General features: G+C 34.8%; 1 protein-coding gene across 6 annotated transcripts in view; it reads left to right on the top strand.

The window, feature by feature from the left end:
* TASOR (transcription activation suppressor) overlaps positions 1-13899 on the top strand; it is a 48732-nt gene that overhangs the window by 28365 nt on the left and 6468 nt on the right. For 2 of the 6 annotated variants that reach the window (XM_069475902.1, XM_069475905.1), the window contains exons 12-18: positions 535-607; positions 695-766; positions 1699-2400; positions 5943-6349; positions 7563-7704; positions 8973-9032; positions 12102-12907. In XM_069475902.1, the coding sequence (XP_069332003.1) occupies positions 535-607; positions 695-766; positions 1699-2400; positions 5943-6349; positions 7563-7704; positions 8973-9032; positions 12102-12907 (2262 nt within the window). Of the gene's footprint in view, positions 1-534; positions 608-694; positions 767-1698; positions 2401-5942; positions 6350-7562; positions 7705-8972; positions 9033-11978; positions 12908-13899 lie in introns of all 6 variants that reach the window. The other 4 variants (XM_069475900.1, XM_069475904.1, XM_069475903.1 and 1 more) reach the window with 2 other exon arrangements.

Genomic DNA, 13899 nt, shown 5'->3' with positions numbered 1-13899 from the left:
TGTGCCCAATTTATAAACTTTTCAGGATCAAGGACCTTGTGTTGCTTGTCTTTGAAGTTATCTCTGGCAGGACAAATTGTCTTACATGTGAAAAATGTTCATTAAATATATGCGGAATTAGTCTTCAAAGGCAGCGTTTCAAAGCATGTTTTATATCCAGCATCCAGCACATTGCTTTGGCAGTTGAATAACATGTCTCTGAATTGATGAGGAAAATATTTGAAGTCTTTAGTTTGGTCCTTGTATTTTAGCTTCAGGGAAAAATTAACAAGTTGGTTTCACAGTTAATTAGGGGAATTCTTTCAGTAACATTTTTTCATTAAAGTTAGGGAAACTAAGGAATTTTTATTTGATTAGAATCCTATTAATCAGTAGTGAGTTGGTGGAGTTTTTAACTAATTCAGTAGCAATATTTTTCCTAAAAAGATGATTCAGAACTTTTTTTCTTTACAATTAGTAAAAAGTGCTGTGTGTCTGCCTTATAGTAAGTAATAATAAAGCAGATACAACTTCTTCCCTCCCCCAAAAATGCAGGTTCTTGTTAAACCTTTGGGAGACCGAGGATTCCTTTTTCTTCTCTCTCCTTATCAGATGGTTTCTCCATATGGTAGGTGGTCTCTCTTTAATTTTTATAATTGTTTTTTAACTTTTTAGTTAAAACACATTGCTAATGAATTTGGCTTCTGTTTTTTAGAACATCAGACTGCCAAGTCTCGGGTCCTGCATGCTTTGTTTCTATTTCAAGAACCTAGAGGCATAGTTACTTGTAAGTTCTTTGAATATCTAAATCTAGTTACTTATAGATACCCATATTTATTGAAATTTTCCAGATCACTCACTACAGATTTTGGCTTTCTTATATCATGTTTTGGGAAATACTAGAGGTATTAAGAGGCATTAGCAATATAAAACACAAGTTCTATGACTTGATTTTTTTTTTTTTAACTGTGAAAAATTATTTGGGTCTCCCCAGTGCTCTCACTAATAAAGTTTGATTATAATTATTACAGTAGTATAGCTTAGTTTATGAGGGTTTTATATGACTTTTTTAGCTTAGTTTATTTTTACATTCAAATGTTAGTGATTACCAAGTTAAATGTTAGGCCATTCAAAATTAATAAGAATTTTTGACACTAATGTAAGAGAAAATTTGTTATTCACCTTTTCTAAGAATGAACTTTTATGTTAAGGTAAAGTTCCCACGAATGGGTTTCACTGTTGGATTAAGGATGAGTTTCTTAATTGTGGTGACTCAGTGTCTGTGTGCTTGTTCATGTGAAGTTAAAGTTGCTACTTTATAAGAGGAAGGAGTGACATTACTGTCATTTGTAGGACTGTTTTGCTTGGAGCCTCAGATCTTGCCCTGCCTCTTCATTTCTCCTTACATTTTTCTTGCCACCATTTGAATTGCCTAGTGGCAATAGAAAATGAAGATCTTCAATGAGTGGGTGTTTTTTCCTTTAAAAATATGTTCTGTTCTTTCATTTTTTTGGTTTCTTATTGGCCCATTTTAGGCTCCTGGATTTACAAGCATGCTATCCATATATTTGCAATGTTACATATATGTATTAGGGTACATATTCGTTTGGTTCAACATTAATGTATAAATGTTGTTACACTTCTTTGGCAATACTTAGATCTATATTTGGTTAGTTTCTTGATTGCTAACATGGTTTGCTTTTTTTTGTTTATTTACAGCACAAAAAGGTTCAACCAATGCAGCACCACAGGAGAGGCATGAGAGCATGCCAGATGTATTAAAAATAGCTCAATTTTTACAATTTGCTTTGATTCAGTGTCGAAAGGAATTCAAAAATATAAACACTATAAATTTCCATTCTGTTGTTGAAAAGTATGTAAGTGAATTTTTTAAGCGAGGTTTTGGTTCAGGTAAACGAGAGTTTATTATGTTTCCATATGATTCACGATTAGATGATAGAAAATTCTTATACTCAGCTCCAAAAAATAAATCCCATATTGATAATTGTTTGCATACTTATATTTTTCGGCCTGAAATGTATCAGTTACCTATTTGTAAATTAAAAGAGCTATTTGAAGAAAATAGAAAACTTCAACAGTTTAGTCCACTTTCAGATTATGAAGGTCAAGAAGAAGAAATGAATGGTACAAAAATGAAATTCGGAAAACGAAATAACTCAAGGGGTGAAAGCATTATACCTGGAAAGCAAAGGTCATCTCATTCTTTGGATTACGATAAGGATAGAGTTAAAGAATTGATTAATTTAATTCAGTGTAGGAAAAAAAATGTGGGTGGGGAGTCAGACACAGAAGATATGAGAAGCAAAACTGTCTTGAAGAGGAAGCTTGAGGATCTACCTGAAAATATGAGAAAGCTCGCCAAAACCAGTAATTTATCTGAAAATTGCCATCTGTATGAAGGTAAAATATCAGATTACTCTTATAATAACATCCAAAAATATAATAAAGTAGGTCTGTCCTTTCTTAGAGTACAGGGGCTTGCAAATTGTAAGCCTGATGGCCAAATCCAGCCTGTCCCTATTTTTATAAAGAAAGTTGTATTGGAATACAACTATACCCGTTCATTTATGTGTATATAGCTGCTTTTATGCAATAGTGGCAACGTTGGGACAGAGACTGTGTGGCCACGAAGCCTAAAATATTTACTTTCTGGTCCTGTACAGGAAGCACTTGCCAACTCCTGCCCTGGTACATCAGATTTTTGAATTGTTTGATTTAGGCTAATATGACAAAATAAAGTATGCTCAGCTATTGTCTTATTAATTCAAGCTCTTGTCCTTTTATATTCCTTTATTTTTGTAACTGGAGAAGTACATTAGAACATTGGGAACTTTTAGGATGGTGCTAAATGAAAAGAACCTTGTGAATTTGAAAATAAGATTTCTTAGATGCATATACACATTCTTTTTTACCCTAGGAATCCAAGAATATCTTTGGCCTTTTTTTTTTCTTTGCTTTGTTTTGTTTTAGTTGACAGAAAAAGAAACGGGATATGGTTAAGTGTGTTTGATTCAATATTTCAAGTTAGCTAAAGCATTTTTATCTAGATTTATTTATTTATTTTTTTTTTTTGAGACAGAGTCTTGCTCTGTTGCCCCAGCTAGAGTGCAGTGGCATCATCATAGCTCACTGCAACCTCAAACCCCTAGGCTCAAGTGATCCTCCTGCCTCAGCCTCCCAAGCAGCTGGGACTACAGGCACATGCCATCATGCCCAGCTAATTTTTCTGTTTTTAGTAGAGATGGGATCTTGCTCTTGCTCAGGCTGGTCTTGAACTCCTGACCTCAAGCAATCTTCCTGCCTAGGCTTCCCAGAGTGCTAGGATTACAGGTGTGAGCCACCATGCCCAGTCTATCATCTAGATTTTTAAGGTCTTTTCATTGCTAGTCCATAAGCATGAAATGAGTTCTTTTGCATTCAGGGAACTTTGATGTAGAATCTGCATTTTATGCTGCTGCTGTTACTGATTATGATAGATCTGAGTATTCCTGCGTTTCTTACTGAGCAATTTTACTTGGCTCTTTTCAAATTCAATGTGTCTCTGTCAGATCAATGTCCTTACTACATTTTGGTCTCTTAGCAGTCTACATTTGTATCCTCAACTTTCTGTTTTTCTGCTTTCCTTTACATCTTTTATTCTTGTGCTATTCAACATACTAACTGTGTGTTGTTTTAAGTTAATTAAAATGAAAAATACATTTCAATAGTGACATAATTGCATTAGACAGTACAAATAAAGAACATTTTCATCATTGCAGAAAGTTCTATTTGACAGTGCTATTCTCTGCAATAACTGTCATGGTTTTTTCTTTACCTGACCTCTTTTTCTTTCCAGTATTGTCATCTTTGTCTATAATCTTATCTCCTTGGTGGCCTTCCTGGCTTATTACTTTCTTACACTCATTTCAGTATCATGTTCTTCTGAATATTGCTTTGCTGATTTGCTACTAATCTCATCTTTTGTACTTGCCTTTCAAGGCTTTGTTACAGAGTGGCCATATCCAGCCATGTTTCCCACCCTTCTCTGACATGCTCATCTCTCTCCCCGTACCTAGAGTATGTCATGGTCAGTCCTCTTTTTCTCTTTTTTCCTGAAGCATCTTCCATTTCTCACAAGCCTTATATCTTTGCAGTTCAGCACTCTCCTCAGCTTTCTGGCCCTTCTGCTCCTTGATGGTCTCCTTCTTTTTTAGCTTATGCTGAAGTTGTGACCTGTGCTAAACCTGTTAACACTTACTTATACACACTATCTTACACTGTTGACCCGTGTCTTCGGAGTTTAAGTGCTCACTATGTGTGTTAGGTGCTTTAGATATATGAACTCAGTTAGCTCTCAAGTGTTAGGCATTATTATCCTTATTTTGCAGATAAGTAAGCCATCTCAGATAAGTTAAATAACTTTGCCTAAATATGTAGTAAGTGGCAGAATCCACGTTTCAACTCAGTTTTGACCGACTCCAAGGCATTGTTCCTAAATTGCTATACTTCCTAACATGGAGCACATACTAGGCACCCAATAAATAAGATAATTAATTTTTGGTACTATTTTAGTTGGTAATTGACTAATTCTATATATGTGAAAAAATAGTTTTGGATGAAAATCAGGCTTCATCAATAATTAAAATGGTGGGAAAGCCATGCTAATTGTCAAAGACAAAAGGAGAAATGGGGCAGGGAAAGAAGGGTATATAAATTAACTAGAACTGGTGACTTGCAGACTTGCATTTCTAGATGTTTCTCACTCATTTCTTTTTAGTCATTTTGCACACTTTGTTTCTGAAAGTAGAGATTTGAAGGTTGGATTCTAACTTATAAAATACCCTGATCATGATTTTTGGTGAACCCGCTTGTTTTTAAGAGGTAACTGCTTGACCCCCAACCCACACTTTTAACTTTAACATCAGCTTTTTTGAGGTTTAGTTTATAAACAATGTATCCATTTTAAGTACACAGTTTGATGAATTTTGACAGCTGTGTAACCACCACTCCAATATATAGAACATTTTTATTCCCAGAAGTTCCCTTGTGTTCCTTTGTAGTTAACCTCACTCCATTACTGATCTGCTTTTTGTCTTGCTCTATAATTTTATATAATTAGAGTCATGTAGTATGTATTCCATTGTTTCGTTTATTTGCTGTGGTACATTATACCCTCCCTCAATTAGAAATCCTAAGGTATACTCAGGCTTCATCCAATCTCCACCCCTACCCTAGCATTAAAGCACATGACTTTCTGAATGTTGCTCCCTTTGTAAGTTTTTAAATATATTGGTTGTATACATTATCTAGATTTATACCTGCTTGGAGCCATGTCTTAATATGTTTTCTCTCATAGTGCTTTTTGTTTTTGGTGTAAGTTTTGCAGATTTCTTCAGGATGATTCTGTGTCTCTAATATCCTAGCTTTATTATGAATTTAAGTAATCTAGTCATTCAAGATACCACTTAGATTTTAAGAATGTCAGCCTGTGCCTTAAGGACAAAATATAATAGGTATAGAGAAGATAGAAATCAAATTAAGTCTTTTTTTTTTAAAGTCGATTTTAGTATAATTTGCATACCCTCCTAAGAATTGGCAAAATAGCAAGTGCAAATGTTTCATCTGTTGTGAAGCATCTGGTTCTCTTTGGGATTTTGGTGGTAGAGTTTAAGGTAACTATAGTATGGTTATTAACATATATTTCTCATATTTTACAACCTGATACATGAGCTCATTTTTCTGTTAATAGAATGCTTAAATGAAAAATAACTTTTATTTTAGAATTAATTATATTTAGAAAGTAAGGGATGGGTGTATTTATAAAATCTAAGTCAGTTTGGTTGAGCTCATGACTGTAAATGTGTTAGGGTAATGAATTTTTTAGGTAAATTTGATTGAAAAAATTTTTATGTCGGCTTTCAAGCTTTAACTTCAAGAAATGACTTTTCTGTCTTTTTTCTCAGAGTCTCCACAACCTGTTGGCTCACTTGGGCATGATGCTGACTTGAGGCGGCAGCAGCAGGATACCTGTAGCTCCGGCATCACTGACATCCATAAGCTCTTTAATTGGCTATCAGAAACACTAGCACATGCACGCCATTCTGATGCATCCCTGACAGACACAGTCAACAAAGCCTTAGGATTGAGCACTGGTGATGCCTATGAAATGCTGAGGCAAAAATATGAGTATGAATTGAACTCTACCCTAGATAAGAAAGAATTTGAGCAGCCTACTTGTGTAAAAATTGAAAATGCACATTTTAAGGGTATTCAGAGCCCATTGCTAGAAGTTGATACAGCATCTTTAAAGTATCCTGTTGCTGTTTCTACCAGTGACATAGGCACTGACCATAAGCTACATTTGAAAGAAGTAAGCATATGTTTTTTGGTTATCTTTGCTTTTGTGAGTGTATATGTGAAAGAGATGATGTGGGCATGCTTCAGGGAGCAGTTTTTCCTTTCAAAAAATAAAATGTACTTTTGAGTAAAGGTATCTGACTAGGATGGTACCTCTAAGTTATTCCTTGTTACAAAGAGATAAATGCCAAAGCAGTTGTTTTCCTTCCTGCTTATGGGCTGGATATATTGTCTAAAGTTTACCTGTTGTGATAAAGCTAAGGCTAGGCAATCTATTTGTCAGAAACAGCTTATTGGGAGTTATATCCATGTTATTTCATAAAAAATTGAATCCTCACAGCATTGGCTTTCTGCTGGCAGTAACAGAGAACCTAAAGGTGAGGGAGATGAGACCAAATGCAGTTTACCAGTGTAACAAACAAGGTTAAGTACTTGGTATTTCTCATGCAAATAAGAGTGGAAGATAGTGGCTATAAGGATTATCTCTGAAGTGACTCTCGGCCTGGCTTATTAGGGCATCCAGTTTATGATATGTGCTTAGAATAGAGAACTGATTTCTAGCTGAGAAGTAGCCTTATGTCCCCTAAGAAGGGCTCCATCACTGGGAACAATACTAGGATGGTACCATATTCCTAAGGGCTTACTTTTAATTTATGCTTTCCTTCATTTTCTTTTCCCTGCCATTGAATAAAAGTCATAGGCATGTTTCCAGCCTTTCTCCTCCTTGTAGTTTTGGGGTATTTATTTTAGGGGGAAGCATGATGATAAGACTCTTGGCAAGGTATATAAGGTAGGCACTGAGGAGCTAACCCGTGTTGTTAATATTTCACAATGTATTTAGTATTCTAAATCTAGTCAACAATGTGCATCATACTTAGCATGCTGCCTATTTTGTAACTAAAGTTTTACTGGAACACAGGTATGCTCATTCATTTAGGTATTGCCTGTGGCTGCTTTTGTACTCTGGGTAGAGCTGAGTATCTGGCCTGCAGAACCAAAAATATTTATTATCTGCCACTTTACCATTAAAATTTACCAAATCCTGCTCTAAATCAACATCAACTTATATTTTTATTTTGAGACTAAAATATTATAACTTTACCATTTGATTTCACTCATTTATAATGTTTAGATTGAAGCATGTGAACTTTCTGTGAAAAATCATTTGTTCTTGATGTTAAAATTAATGGAAAAGAAAGCTATTCAATGTGCACTTTAATTTTTAGGATCCAAATTTAATTAGCATGAATAATTTTGAAGATTGCAGTTTGTGTCCCACTGTTTCCACTGAACATGGATTCCATAGACAGCAGTCTAAGTCAAATGTTGAAGAGACTGAAATACATTGGAAACTGATTCCAATTACAGGTAAGAACAAGTATACTAGGACTTAAGTTTGCTTTCATTTTACTTAGAGACCAGTTTCCTGAAGGGTTTCATTTTTCCTAGATTCCACACTTGGGTCATTGGGTGCTTCATCTTACTTGGCTCTGATGTCTTCAGTGTCTTATTTTGATTAATATAATGCTCATCAGAGTGTTGCTGTTCTTGGGCAGCATCAGCAAGTATCTGCAAAACAGCCTATTAAAAACAGGGATTTAAGACATACTTACTCTCCCCATGGAGTTTAGCATGCAGACTTCCAAATGAAAATTGTTGGCAGGAACTGAGTTTCTAGTAAGATGAGGTAGCTACAGAGATGAAATGATGCTCTTTGGGCAACCAATTCAATACTATCTTCTCATCTTATTAGAGTAAACTTCACCAGGAGAAGCTGTCATCTTATAAGTAGTCCTGTTGAGGTTCATTTATTAGAAAGAACTTTGATTTGTTTATCTTAAAGAAATTGGATCATTTTAGAGAATGGTGTGAAATGATCAAATGCAAATATCCTAAGAAAACTTAGTGAACCATGAGGCAAGAATAGCTTAGCAAATGTTGTAAGATTATCATTTTTTGTAGTATTCTAATTTCTCTGTGCAAAGATACACATATATATACACACATCAATACATACTTTTAATATTCCAAGTGCTTATTTATCTTTGTTAGCTAAATGTTTTTGAAAATATTTCCAGGACACATCTTTTCCAGTTCCCACACCTTTATTTAACCTTGTAAAGAAAAAAATCTAACTTTTTGCTAAAAAGTAGACTGGATTAAGACCTAGAACTTGTTGAGACCTCCAAGGACTCTGAGAAGAATTTCTAAAATTTGATGTGTTTCCATGGGCTCCAGCACCATCCTCTACTTAGTACCTTACTAGAGAGGGCAAGAAGCCTGGAGGTGATAGAGCGGGAACTGGGACTCCTTCATGAGCTGGAGACATTGAGTGGGAGAAACAAAATGGGGAAGTAGTTGATAACGAGATGATGATCGTAACTGTTCCTCATTTAGACACCTTCATACTTGGTATTGAAGGCCATTTGAAGGCATAGCATCTAGGTGTTGATATTCCATCATCGCCTGAATGGAAAGGGAAGCAACTTCCCATTTCTGAATGACCCTTGAGGGTCATTTTAGGCAAAGGAAGGAATACTTGCATTTGTTATCATTTGGGGTTGTCTGAAAGGCAGATAACAGGTATCACTGATATCTGAAGAGCATGTACAAATCTAATGGATGCTTTCCCTCAGGAGGGAATGCAAGAAGCCCAGAAGACCAGCTGGGAAAACATGGTGAGAAACAAACAGCAGGTAAGAAGACTCGCTTTACTTTTCCTCCTAGTGTACCCTTCTTCAGAATTGCTACTTGCATTTCTACTTCTCCATCAATGAGGCATTAATTTAAATTCTGTTAATTTTAGAAAATTTATAATAATGCCATATTTATATTTAAATCATTAAAAAGTGTATTCAAAGAAGTCACTGAATATTCATGTAGATTGTTTTCTTCACCTATAGTGGATTATATCTGATATGATGATTTGGAAGACCAGAATATTTTCTTAATCCATTTTTATAGGCTATCCTATAAGAAGTTTCTTTTAGAAAATTTAAAAAGTACCAGGAAGTGAAACCATTTATATTTTATGTACACTATTCCTAATCTTGAGTTTTTTAACCCATTTCTTCAAAATTGTAAAGCTAATTTCTGCAGATAGTTTAAATAACAAACTTATGGATTCTAGAAACATTTACAGATACTAGTTGTGGTAGGTGCCTAGGAGACAGTCTCCTTTGTCTGAGCTTAGTCAATTCAGCTTCCCTGCAGATAGTCATAGGCATTGTTTTCTTGTTTAGAGTTTGGTGGTGGTCTTTTTTTATTGTCCCCATTTTGTTATAGCTTACTCTTTTAGAAATATAAGTGGGTTTTTTCTTTTTATTTTTAAGGAATGCTACATTCTTAGTAGATCTTTATAGTGATTCCTTTGCTTTGAGAATTGAAAAAAAATTTTTTTTAGTTACTAATTTTCTTCAAGGAAATCTTTCCTTCTCCTAGGAAAAGATGATTAAAAAAAAAAGGAACAGATACAGGAAAGTGCACAAGTCTTTAGTGTACAACTTGATGAAATTTTATATATATGTACACTTAATGTGACTACTACCCAAATCAAAATGTAGAACATTTCTAGCACTCCAGATTTTTCTTCTGCATCCTGCCGATTAATACTCTCCCTGTTTCCAACAAGTAACCACTAATCTGACTTCTTTTACCATAGATTAGTTTTGCCTGTTTTTCAACTTAAAATAAATGGAACCTACATATGTTTTCTTTTATGTTTGGCTCTTTCACTCAACATTATGTGTTAGAGATTCATCTGTTTTGTATCTAACAATAATTCTTTCTCATTAGGAATAGCAAGTATCTTATGCTTCAAAATGCTCCGTCAACATCTTCATTCCTCTTATTTGAGATACCATCTTCATATTTTGTAAGCAAAAGTGTAGATATCTGAAGAATGCTGTCTTTAGAGAACTCATACTCCTCTTTCACTTAAAAGTCAAAATGCTGCAATGCTTTAATGACAGTAAAAAAATTTTTTTAATGCATTATTAGGGATATTGACATGTATATATCTTTTAAATCATTTATTGAATTTATCGATGAAGATTTTTCAAAATAATAAAGTTGATCTTAAGTGTCATATAGGAAAATTTGTGCAAAAGAGAATTAAGTGGTGATTATTTATATTTTTAAAAGGGATTTGTTTGGTTTACAGTTTTTAATATGGAAAATTCTCCATGTGAATTTAAATTATATTTCAGCTTAATATTTCCTTTAGCCATTTTGGTCTGATGTTTATAAATTTGGGGAGCAAGTATTTAAAATAATAAATAGCCAGGTATAGTGGCACATGCCTGTAATCCCAGCTACTTGGGAGGCTCGGGGAGGAGGATTGCTTGAACCCAGGAGTTTGAGGCCAGCCTGGTCAACATAGACCTTGTCTCTAAAAAAATAAATAAAATAAAAAAATAATTCAGAAGTTTTAAAATTACAGGTAGTTCTCTCCCTAACCCATTTGTTTTATGAAATAACAATTCAAAAAAATTTTTAATTTGAACATATCAGATATTTGACGTGGTATGTAAATCAAGAAGTATAAAAATACTTCAGAAAGTAAGTGTAGCCCAGGCACTTAGTTTTCCCCCCATACATCAGCCACAGTTACCAATTTTTTATGTGCCCTGCTAGACTTTTTATATGTGTACTAAACCCCATTTTAATGTTGCAAATTTAAGAAAGATATTTAGTACATTAAGTATTCCTGAATTATCTTATGGAACTTGAGTTGTTTTCTGGTTTATTAGTTTCATACTCTTATCCTGGCATGTTGGATATTTTGCTCACTTCTGACTTCCACCTATTGGTCTTTTTACTGTGTTGACAAGTAGCCTTTGCAGTAATTAATGAGTGCAGTAGTTAATGGTAACCACTGGGATTGGTAGAGAATGTTACAAGCTGACTGCTACTGAGGCTGTTTTGAAAGGTTTGATGAGTAAAATCTTTAAAAATAGGTTTGAAAATTTTAGTAATTTTTTAAAGGGTAAAATTGTATAATATGGTCTTCTAGGCAAAGGTCATGAATTTTTTTCTTTTCCCCTTGTTTCTTAAAATGAAATGTAGTTTCAAAACATACTAAGTTTGAATTTAGGATTTGTGAGAAAAAATGTGTGATTTTGTGGATTGAGCTAGTTGTCAAGAGTGAAAGGTGATAGTCTCATTAAACTAACTAAATGACCTCTTTATTTCAAACGGAGTGTAGTTATCCTGTTTCCTCTTGGAATTATTTCCCAACAAAAGGAAAATACTGGCCGGGCTTGGTGGTGTGTACCTGTAGTCCCAGCTCCTCAAGAGGCTGAGGTGAAAGGATTACTTGAGCCTAGGCGTTTGAGGCTGCAGTGAGCTATGATCGTGCCATTACACTCCAGCTTGGGTGACAGAACAAGAGACCTCTCTCTTAAAAACAAAACAAAAAAACACAAAGTTGTTATTCTGACTACTGAAATCCAAAGACCAGCCCATAAGCAGGACACATAGGAATTAGAGTTCATACCAGAATTTGAGGTTTTTATTTCACCTTCTAGTGCATAATTAGTTCTAAATATATAGTGACCTTTTTTTCTCCTGATTTAAGAGTTTGTATTTTCAGATATAATCTTTTTGGATTGCTTTTATAATAATGAACTCTTCCTGTATAGGTATGAAATCACCAGAAGAACAGCTGGTGTGCCTGCCACCACAGGAGGCCTTTCCTAATGACCCCCGGGTAATAAGTAGACAGAGAAGTTCTGATTACCAGTTTCCATCCTCTCCATTTACAGACGCATTAAAGGGCACCACTGAGGATGACGTGTTGACAGGTCAGGTGGTGAAAGTGGAAGAGCAGTGTGTGCCAGCAGCAGAGCCGCCTGCAGTGAGTGAAACCACAGAAAGGACAGTGTTAGGAGAGTACAATCTCTTTTCTAGGAAGATAGAAGAGATTTTGAAGCAAAAGAATGTTTCATATGTTAGTAGAATTTCCACACCTATCTTTTCAACACAAGAGAAGATGAAACGGCTTTCTGAGTTCATATACTCTAAGACTTCCAAAGCTGGTGTGCAGGAGTTTGTAGATGGCTTGCATGAAAAACTAAATACTATTATTATCAAAGCATCAGCTAAAGGTGGGAATTTGCCACCAGTCAGTCCTAACGATTCTGGTACTAAGATAGCATTGAATCCTCTGGAAAAGCATGTCATACCAGTTTCCTCAAGTGACCTCAACAATAAACACCTCCTTGAGCCACTTTATAGTGATGCTTTGAAAGACACCAACACTAATGAGCAGCATTCCTCTTCAACTTTAACTGAAGTAGAAATGAACCAGCCACATCATGCCACAGAGTTAATGGTGACTTCTGACCATACTGTACCTGGTGATGTTGCCCGGGAACCAGTAGAAAAAGAAACAACAAAATCACCCAGTGATGTAAACATTTCTGCCCAACCAGCTCTTTCAAATTTCATAAGCCAGTTAGAACCTGAAGTATTTAATAGTTTGGTTAAAATCATGAAAGATGTCCAGAAAAATACTGTGAAATTTTATATTCATGAAGAAGAAGAGAGTGTGCTCTGTAAAGAAATAAAGGTAACTAAACAAGAAGGTAATAGCAATGCTGTATAAACTTGTCTTGTTGGTCTGACCTCTATAAAAATGGACTTTTTTGTTTTTAGATATTGACCATATAGTGTCATAACTCAGAGTAGAATAAAAGACTAGCTAAGTTCAACTAAATTCAGAACCAATGATCTAAATATGTTAGGATTTAGCATCTTATTTTATACTATCATTTTAGAGCATTTATATACATACTACAAATACTTTTAAACTGTAAATGTTTCTTACTTGGGTTTTTAATGAAGAAAAGGGAAAAATACAGAGAGGTAAAGTAAGTTGCCGGTGTTTATCTCATATGGGGTTTTATCAATCAAATAGAAAAACAAAATTGTCCAAGGATGGCCTAATGATACACTTTTTTGGTGTTTCTTGATACCCTGGCCACGTCACAGTTCCCTACAGCCCTTATTGATCAAAAAATTTGATGATCCTGAAAGACTCCTTAATCATGAAAGACTCCTTAATCATGAAAGATTCCTCATTATGAGGTATATTTTTTCTACCACAGGTATAGGTGTTTGGTTTTAAAAAACAGACACACGTATGCCTTTGAGCATGTGTATAGGTATAGACATAGATATGTAAAGTTTATTAACAGGTATATAAGTGGTAACATACTAGAACAGGTATATCACTGGTATAATATTACTAATCAGTACTCACTAAACTAGGATTTGAATTGCTTAAGGGAATGCCTAGAGTTTTAAAATAAGTACCTGCTCCCATTTATGGAATTTACTTACTATGACTGGAGTTTTTGCCTGTTTTGTTCAAGGAAGCAGAGAGACTATAAATAAGTGGCTTATAGCCCAGAGTAGCTCAGAAACTCAGTACTACAAAGCCTTTTGTCAGAGGATCTCTGATGTCAGCACATTTTGTGGGTGTATCCAGTGAAGACAATGAAAAACGTGGAAATGAAAGAGGAATCAGAGTACTCAGTTGTGCTTTCCTTGCTGATTCCT

Source organism: Eulemur rufifrons, chromosome 7, assembly GCF_041146395.1.
Source record: "Eulemur rufifrons isolate Redbay chromosome 7, OSU_ERuf_1, whole genome shotgun sequence".
Classification (NCBI taxonomy): domain Eukaryota; kingdom Metazoa; phylum Chordata; class Mammalia; order Primates; family Lemuridae; genus Eulemur; species Eulemur rufifrons.
This window is presented reverse-complemented; position numbering and strand designations above follow the sequence as displayed.